The sequence below is a fragment of the Microtus oregoni genome, unplaced genomic scaffold (assembly GCF_018167655.1).
Source record: "Microtus oregoni isolate MIOR12 unplaced genomic scaffold, Mior012 000025F_ref0000491, whole genome shotgun sequence".
Lineage (NCBI taxonomy): Eukaryota > Metazoa > Chordata > Mammalia > Rodentia > Cricetidae > Microtus > Microtus oregoni.
This window is the reverse complement of record NW_024543084.1, coordinates 15939779-15948870: the sequence shown is the minus strand read 5'-3', so window position 1 is coordinate 15948870 and position 9092 is coordinate 15939779. Positions and strand designations below refer to the sequence as shown.

The 9092-nt window shown below is 50.2% G+C and overlaps 1 protein-coding gene across 2 annotated transcripts in view; it reads right to left on the bottom strand.

Annotated features, from left to right (window-relative positions):
* Window positions 1-1864: 1864 nt before the first annotated feature.
* Lamc3 (laminin subunit gamma 3) overlaps window positions 1865-9092 on the bottom strand; it is a 59021-nt gene continuing 51793 nt past the window's right edge. For both annotated transcript variants that reach the window (XM_041675285.1, XM_041675286.1), the window contains exons 27-28: window positions 8920-9019; window positions 1865-3875 (exon numbers count right to left, since the gene is read on the bottom strand). In XM_041675285.1, coding sequence (XP_041531219.1) covers window positions 3631-3875; window positions 8920-9019 — 345 coding nt within the window. In that variant the 3' untranslated portion in view covers window positions 1865-3630. The remainder of the gene's footprint in view (window positions 3876-8919; window positions 9020-9092) is intronic.

The following is a 9092-nucleotide window of genomic DNA, read 5'->3' as shown; positions in this document are numbered from 1 at the left end:
GCTGGTTGCCGTGTTAGCCAGATGTTCAGCTGCTGCTATATTCCACCCAGTTATGAGCAGCCCCACCTCTGGGCTGTTGAGTGGCTCTGCAGACACCAGGCATGACCATGCTGCATGAGTCACATGTCAGGCCTGAGACTTGTCACCCAGGAATGGAGAGGAAGTCTCCACCCACTGGGGGATGCTGGGACCGGGTACTGCTGTGCATCATGGCTCAAGTGGGTAGGGGTTGAACATCTATCAGCCGAGAAACGGAGTTAGGGATGTCAGATCCTGTCCCATTTCCTTGGCTCACACACACCAGAACTATGCACCCAATTGCCTATCTTTAGCCTTTCTACCCTGACCCTGGCAAACCCACCAAGTCAGTCCCACTCAGCTTAAAAAAATACCACATCAACCTCACCTTAACCCTGATTTTGAGGTTCTCTCTGGAGGAATGTGCCTCTCCCCTGAACACTGGCCCTGCCTCCCCCATAACTCCAGGAGGGAGATGTAGGGCATGCCTCATCACAAAGCCTTGGACCAGGAGTCCCTGTTATTTTGACCATGCTGGGGACCTGACCACTTAAATATTCGACCTAGTGCTGGAGTAATGGCTCAGCAGGTAAAAGAATTGTCTATTTGTCTACTTGGGTTTGGGTCCCAATAATCTCGTGGCAGCTAACAACTGTCTATAACTTCAGTTCTAGAGGATCTTAAGAACGTATATGGTTCCCAGACACGCGTGCAGGCAAAACACACATACATATAAAATAAAAATGAATAAAATATCAAAATAAAAATAATAACCTGATGATAGGCAAGCCCAGGGCTTTGGCGAGGGCCTGTACATTGTCATCATCCATCAGGTTCAAGAAAGACTGTTGCGTGCCCGCAGTGGTGGCACACGCCTTTAATCCCAGCACTTGGGAGGCAGAGGCAGGAGGATCTCTGAGTTTGAGACCAGCCTGGTCTACAGAGGGAGTTCCTGGACAGCCAGGACTACACAGAGAAATGCTATCTCAAAAAACAAAAAGAAAATGGAAGGAAAAAAGAAAGAAAAAAAGGAAGGAAAAAAGAAAGAAAGAGAGAAAAGAAAAAAGAAAAGAAAAACTAAAGGAAAAGAAAGGAAAGCTGGTTTGCAGAACAAGACCTAACAAGCAGAGGGAGCAGAGCTGGGACCGAAAAAGGAGGCAGAAGGAAGAAGCTGCCCACCACAGCAGCCCCAAGCTCCAATCTCCAGGTTTCTCTGTAGCCTGGCAGCTTTTCCTGGCACAAGATTCCAAATCACCCTTCCGATGACCTCCACTTTTCTGTTGAAGGTAAATTGGGAATTGGTTTGGTTTTGAAGCTAAAAGCCTTGGTAGACTAGAGTGTGCTTTACAACCTGCCTTAACCTTAACCTAGGTTTACAGTGACCTAGGCTGGCCAGGCCCTTGCCCTGCAGCCCTGGCTGCTGCCCATCCTCTTATCTGGGATATTCTCTCCTCTGGCCTCCATCCTTCTACGCCCAGACCCAAGCCGTCCTCCCACATGATGGTGTCCTTCCTTGCTCCTTGCAGTGCTACTGGACAGTTTTAAGTTCAGGTTCCTGCCTCAGCATCTCATCCTGAATCAGGAATCAGTTGAAGACCTCTTTGCCTCTAGCCTTTGTTTGAAAGCCCCCTGGATCTGAGAGGAAATGGGGTGATCATATGGCCCCCGCAAAGCCTGTCATGACAGACATTGGCATGGCATGGGCCCAGTTCTGCCAACTTGCTCCCCACATCTGGAGATTACAAATGTAGACTCTACCTACTTGCTGTGCCAGCCACATACCCACAGGAGGCCCTGGCTGCCCCCCAGCTCTGGAGGATCAGACACAGCACCCGGCTCAGAAAAGGGTCCTTTATTTTCTCATAATCAGAGTTGGTTCACATCACCATCAGTTCCTCTGGGACCTGGGGAAGGGGCGGTGCTGGCAAACATGACTCTTATCCCAGGGCCTAGGCCCTGCTGTGTACTAAGAGAGGGCCCAGAAAAAGATGGGGAACATCAGGAAGAAATGCCAGGGGTTCCTGGGTGGAGGCAGCCATGGGCAGCAGGCCTAGAATGACATCCAGGCTTCCACACCCCTGTGGCATCCTTCATGGTAGGTGGGGCCACAAGACCGGTTTGAGAAAAGTCAATCAAAGGCTAACCAGGTCAACAGGGCACCAAGGGCCATTCCTAGTGCCTATTTGAGGCCTCATGACCCAGCCCCTGAAGAACCTGGTTCTTCAGGTAGATCAGAGGACTGAGGAGGATGGGTCCGGGTTGGCACTTCCCTCAATGAGACTGCTGCAGACCCAGATCCCTGGGGGAACGAGTCCACAAAAGACAATAACATCTGTGCCTTGCCCTGTGGGCCTCCCAAGCCACACCACGACCTTGGATGACATTTCTGAGGATCATTAGAATCCTGGCCTTTCTTGATCTGCCTGGCACCTCAATTCTCAGAGTTGCCCATGACCGTGACCAGTGGGCGATATGGGAGCACAGTAGGCCCAGGGCCAGCTCTGTGACCATGGGTATGGGTCTCTGTGGATAACTTCTCAGCCTTGGAGGTGCCACTGCTGTTTGAGTTCTACTCTCTGGAGGGAGGGCTGTAGATATGTCATAGGATTTCTCATAACAGGGCTCACCCAGGATGCATCCAAGCTCATAGCTGCCTCTTGACAGCTCCGGACTGTCATGTGTGTTTATGCACAGATGGTTCTGAACACACAAGTGCATTACACATACACGTAAACGACATGCCTCTTACTGATGCTGAGGGGTGTGTGCTGATGCGTGTGCAGGGAGCACACACTGAGGAGGTGTGTGCTGATGCATGTGCAGGGAGCACACACTGAGGGGGATGTGATGATGCGTGTGCAGGGAGCACACACTGAGGGGGGTGTGCTGATGCGTGTGCAGGGAGCACACACGGGGTGTGCTGATGCGTGTGCAGGGAGCACACACTGGAGGGGGGTGTGCTGATGTGTGTGCAGGGAGCACACACTGAGGGGGGTGCTGATGTGTGTGCAGTGAGCACACACTGAGGGGGGTGTGCTGATGAGTGTGCAGGGAGCACACACTAGGGGGGGTGCTGATGTGTGTGCAGTGAGCACACACTGAGGGGGGTGTGCTGATGCGTGTGCAGTGAGCACACACTGAGGGGGGTGTTGATGCGTGTGCAGGGAGCACACACTGTGGGGGTGTGTGCTGATGCGTGTGCAGGGAGCACACACTGAGGGGGGGTGCTGATGCGTGTGTAGTGAGCACACACTGAGGGGGGGTGCTGATGCGTGTGCAGGGAGCACACACTGAGGGGGTGTGTGCTGATGCGTGTGCAGGGAGCACACACTGAGAGGGGGTGTGTGCTGATGTGTGTGCAGGGAGCACACTGAGGGGGGTGTTGATGCGTGTGCAGGGAGCACACACTGAGGGGGGTGTTGATGCGTGTGCAGGGCCACACACAGGGCCACCTGTGGATGAGCATGTACTCTCTCCTGCCACTCACACTGAAGAGGATCAGGACATACCAGCAAGGGAGTGTGGTCATTCACATGCACACACAGCAGGCAGACCTGGGACACCTATGGGGAGTGGGCAGGTAACAGCAAGGTGGGGAGGGGGTGACAGGGTCTAGCTGGCACAGTGCTCTGGTAGGCTGCTCAGAATGGTCTCCAAGTTGTGCTTGTCAGCGCGGATCTCAGCGAGGTCACTCTCAAAGCTCTCGATCTGCAGCTCCTGCCGAGCAGACTCTTGCTCCAGCCGTCTCAGCTTGTGATGCAGGGCTCCCTGTGAGCCCAGTTGCAACCTCAAGCTCTCCAGTGCCCTCTGGGTCTCATTCAGGGTCTGAGCAGGAGCTCGGTGGGCATCCAGGGACCCTGTAGAGGAGCACAGGCAGCTTCAGGAGAAGCCAGCAGCTTGCAGGCCTTGGGAACCCAAGACTCAGGTCAGACACTCAGAACCTGGTCTGTCTACCACCTACTGGGAAAAACAGACAGAGGAGGACTGCAGGAGGGGCTAAAGGTCTGAGTCTGTGCCCCGTGGAGCTCACATGCAGAGTTAAGAACTGGGGATGGCAATAATACCACTTTTGGGTATATATCCAAAGGATGCGGGCTGGAGAGATGGCTCAGAGGTTAAGAGCATTGCCTGCTCTTCCAAAGGTCCTGAGTTCAATTCCCAGCGACCACATGGTGGCTCACAACCATCTGTAATGAGGTCTGGTGCCTTCTTCTGGCCTGCAGGCATATACACAGACAGAATATTGTATACATAATAAACAAACAAACAAAAAAACTATTAACTAAAAAAAAAAATCAGTAACCAAAGGATGCTCAATCGTGCCACAAGAACATGTGCTCAACTATGTTCATAGAAGCTTTGTTTGTCATAGCCAGAACCTAGAAACAACCTAAATGCCCCTTTATCGAAGAATGGCAAAAAACAAACAAACGAAAAAAAACGTGGTACATTTACACAATAGAGTACTACATAGCAGAAAAATATAATGATAGCTTGAATTTTGCAGGAAAATGGATGGAGCTAGAAAACATTATTTTGATTGAGGTAATCCAGACACAGAAAGACAATTATCACATGTACTCACTCATAGATGGTTTTTAAACATAAAGCAAAGAAAGCCAGCCTACAAACCACAATCCCAGAGAACTTAGACAACAATGCAGACACTAAGAGAGACTTACATAGATCTAATCTACATGGGAAGTAGAAAGTATAAAAAGACAGAATCTCCTGAGTAAATTGGGAGCATGAGGACCTTGGGGGAGGATTGAAGGGGAGGGGAAAGGCAGGAAGGGGAGCAGAGAAAAATGTAGAGCTCAATAAATATCATGGGGAAAAAAAAGAACTGGGGCTGGAAAGATGGCTCATCAGTTAAGAGTAGGCATTACTCTTGAAGATGACCCAGGTTCGGTTCCCAGCACCCACATGGCAGCTTACAACCCTCTATAATTCCAGTGCTGGGGCATCTCACACCCTCTTCTGGTCTCTGCGGGCACTGCATGGACATGGTGCACTCACACAGGCAAAAACGCTCCCGAGTAAAGTAAAATAAAAACCCTTTAAACAAGGTCTCAGGGATTTAATTTTTTAATTCTTTTGTAACCAGACTGGCCTCAAACTCACAGAGGTCTTCCTGCCTCTGCCCCCTGAGTGCTGGGATTAAAGCCATGCACCACCACACCTGGTGGGGTTTTTTATTTTTTAATAATTATTTATATTTACTTATTTGTTGTTGGGGGCTTGAGTGGAAATCTGTTTTCCCCTTCCATAATGGGGCCAAGGCTGGAGCTCAGCCGCTTGGGCTCGGCAGCAGGTGTCTCCACCCACTGGGCCATTCCCTGGCCCAGTTAAAAAAAATAAAATAAAATAAAAGCCTCAATGAATCCCCTCGAAAACCAGCATCCTCATTTACAAAACTGGGGGGGGGGGGTCCCAAGATAGATGCTGGCTCTAAGGTCAGCACACACCTGCAAGTACCCATGAGCTGGTCAGGTAGGTTTACGGAGTAGACTGCGGGTGTCCAGGTTCAGACAGGCCCCAGGGTGGCATGGGGCAGGAAGGGCTGTAGGCCCAGGGGCAGGCAGTTGGTTTCTCACCCTGGCCCCTCATGAATTCCTTCCACTTAGCCGGGTGGTGGTGACGCACGCCTTTAATCCCAGCACTTGGGAGGCAGAGGCAGGCGGATCTCTGTGAGTTCGAGGCCAGCCTGGTCTACAAGAGCTAGTTCCAGGACAGGCTCCAAAGCCACAGAGAAACCCTGTCTCAAAAAAAAAAAAAAAAAAAAAGAATTCCTTCCACTTAGTAGGACTGAGCCTCTCCAAGAGACAAAGAGTGGAACCAGGTGCTCACACAGGAATGTCATGTGGTGACAGCAGCCTTGTCACCTGAAGGGTGATATTCAGCAGAAAAAATGGAGCTCAACTGGGTGGGAGGGTGACAGGGTAGAAGCCAGCCTGAAGTTTTGTTTTGTTTTTTCTTTCTTTCTTGGTTTTTGGCTTTTTGAGACAGGGTTTCTCTGTGTAGCGTCGGCAGTCCTGGAACTCACTCAGTAGACCAGGTTGACCTTGAATTTATAGAGATTTACCTGCCCCTGCCTCTGGAATGCTGGGATTAAGGGTGCGCACCACTAGCCTCAAGTGGTTTCTAATCCTTCCAGGTCCTTCTGAACTTCCCAGGCAAGGAACACTGGCTGAGAGGGCAAAAAGGGGCAGGGGTGGGCTGTTATATGGATACAAAGTGCCTCCTAAAATGTTCGTGGGTTGAAAACTTGGTCCCCAGTTGATGGATCCCACCATCAAGAAGAGATTGGAACATTAAAACCCTCATCAGTGGATTTAACCACTGATAGAATCCTAACTTCCTGAGGTGGCAGCCTTTAGGGACTGTATCCTTTTTTTTTTTTTTAATTATATTTATTCAGTCTCTCTCTCTCTCTCTCTCTCTCTCTCTCTCTCTCTCTCTCTCTCTCTTCAGGTCAGCCAGCCTAGCCAAATCATGAGTTCTGGGTTCAGTGAGACCCCATCTCACAATATGAAGCAGAGGGTCGTTCATGGAGAAAGGGTACTTGCCCCCAAGGCTAATGCATTGAGTTCAACTCCACATGGTGGAAGGTAGGAAATGACTCTTATAAATTATTCCCTGACCTCTATCTGCAATCTGTGGCAAACACACATACAAATCACAAAATAAGTAAGTTAAGAAATAAATATAAGCTAGGCACAGTGGTCCATGCTTTGAATCTAGTTCCTGAGATCTAAAGACAGGCTGATCTCTGTGAACTGGAGGCCAGCCTAATCTGCATGGGGAGTTTTGAGCCCTTGTCTCAAACTAAAATAAAAACGTTAAAAATAAATAAATAGCCAAGGCTGGGCGATGGTGGCGCACGCCTTTAATCCCAGCACTCGGGAGGCAGAGGCAGGCAGATCTCTGTGAATTCCAGGATAGCCTGGTCTACAGAGTGAGTTCCAGGACAGACGGAGCTACATAATGAAACCCTGTCTCAAAAAATAAAAATAAATACATAATGTGGAGAGTGATAGAGAAGATATCTGAAGTCAACTCGGGTCTCCACACACAAGTCCCACTCCCATACACAGATGAATACTTGTAAAACTTTTAAAGGGGAAATGCCGTGTGAGTCCACTTAGTTGAGCCCCCTAGAGAACTCGAGGCCATAGAAAGGTGGCAGGCACAGGGAAGGTGAGGGGAGCCAGTGTTTAAGAGGCTGTTTCTCTTTGGACAGCCATGAAAGTTCTGGAGATGTATGTATGTGTCTCCACATGACAGAAAGCCTGTGGAATGAGGAGGTGTCAGACCCCTGCGCAGGCGGGGCTTGGTGGAAGGAAGTTAGGTCACCAGGAATGTGCCCTGACAGGGATATTAGCACTTCTGCTCAATCCTGACTGCTGTCCTGTGACCAGGCCTCCCTCCCACGGTTCGCTACTAGGAAGCACTTCGCAGCCAAAGTCTCAAAGCAACAGGACCAATGGACTCAAATCCAGAGCCAAAGTAGGCCCTCACCTCTTCCTCTCCCTGCACCCTCTCTTGTGGGGCCAAGGATGGACCCCAGGACTTTGTACCTGCTAGAGGAGCACTCTGCCACTGGGCCACATTCCTACCCCAAATCATTCCTCCTCTTAAGTTGATTGTCTCAGGGAGCTTAACAAAACAACCGACTAACACAGTCACCAAAACGGGTACCTAGCCTGTCAGTGGTGGCCTGTGCCTTTGATCCCAGCACTCGGGAGGAAGGGACAGGTGGATCTCTGTGAGTTTGAGGCCACCATGGTCTACAGAGTGAGTTCCAGGACAGCTAGGGCCACACAGAGAAACCCTATGTCAAAAAAAAGTATACTTAAACATGTTCACAAAGTACATTTTATGCTATGTATATCTTAGCGCAGTTTTTAAAAATGTATGCTGTTCATGTCAGCCCAACCTCTCTCATCATTGCCTGGACATCCAAGTCTGAGGCTACCAGCTCTTCATCCAGAGGCCCTGGCTGTTCATACATAAGTTCTCTTTGCTACAACCTGTCCAGAGTTTTCTTCTCCTTTTCTTCCTAATTTAAGATTTATTTTAATGTAAGTATGTTTTTTTGACTATATTGAGGGTGTCCCCAGAGGCCAGAATCGGGTATTGGATCCCCTGGAGCTGGAGACACAGGCTGTTGTGAGCCACTGACGTGGGTGCTGGGACTGAACTTGGGTCCTCTAGAAGCACAGGAAGCAGGTGGGATTTAACAGCAGAGCCACTTCTTCTTCCCACATTCTTTTTTGAGGCATGGTCTCACTGGTACCCAAGGCTAGCCTAGAACTTGGATCCATCCTTCTGCCTCAGCCTCCCAAGGGCTAGGTTTATGGCTATGCACTATCCCCGCCCTGGCTTCACGTGGAATTTTCCTTCCCGCTTGTGAACCCTTGTCGGCTGACTTCTCCCGACGTATGCACTTCCTAAGTCGTCCACGTTCACTCTCCCTTCAAAGGTGGGCAAACCAGCTCAGGGGGCTGGTGATATGCCCAAAGTGCCACCACACAGGAAGGGATAGAGTCAGAATCAAATTTTATTCCCAACGTGACCCTTGCTTTTCTGCCATTCTTTCTAGGCTCTGACTGCTACCTCACCCACTGGGAAGCAAGGGCTCCTTAACATAGTGAGTGGGTTTTCACTTCCTCCAGCCCACACCACACTCACCAGAGTAGGGGAAGCAGATGTCTCTCTCAGGCCCTGGAGACACAGTGAATTCAATTCCAGATACCCACCCTGCCCTACACAGGGCTTGCATGGCTACAAAGCCTGCGGTAGGTGACATGGTAGAAGTGGGAGCCCTGGATTTTAGGAGAAATGCATCCTACGACTGCACCCTCCCCCAGCCAGGGACTTGCCATAGGGTCTCCTTACCCAGCTTGGCGAGCAGCTCTGACAGAACCTGGATGTCCTTCACCAAAGACCCTCGAGATTCTTGGATCTGGCGCTCCACGGTGCTCAGCCCAGAGACCACCTTGGCCAGAAAGAACATCTTAGTGGCTCCTTGGGGTGATTGGGAGGGCTGGCTAGTTTTATGTCAACTTAAA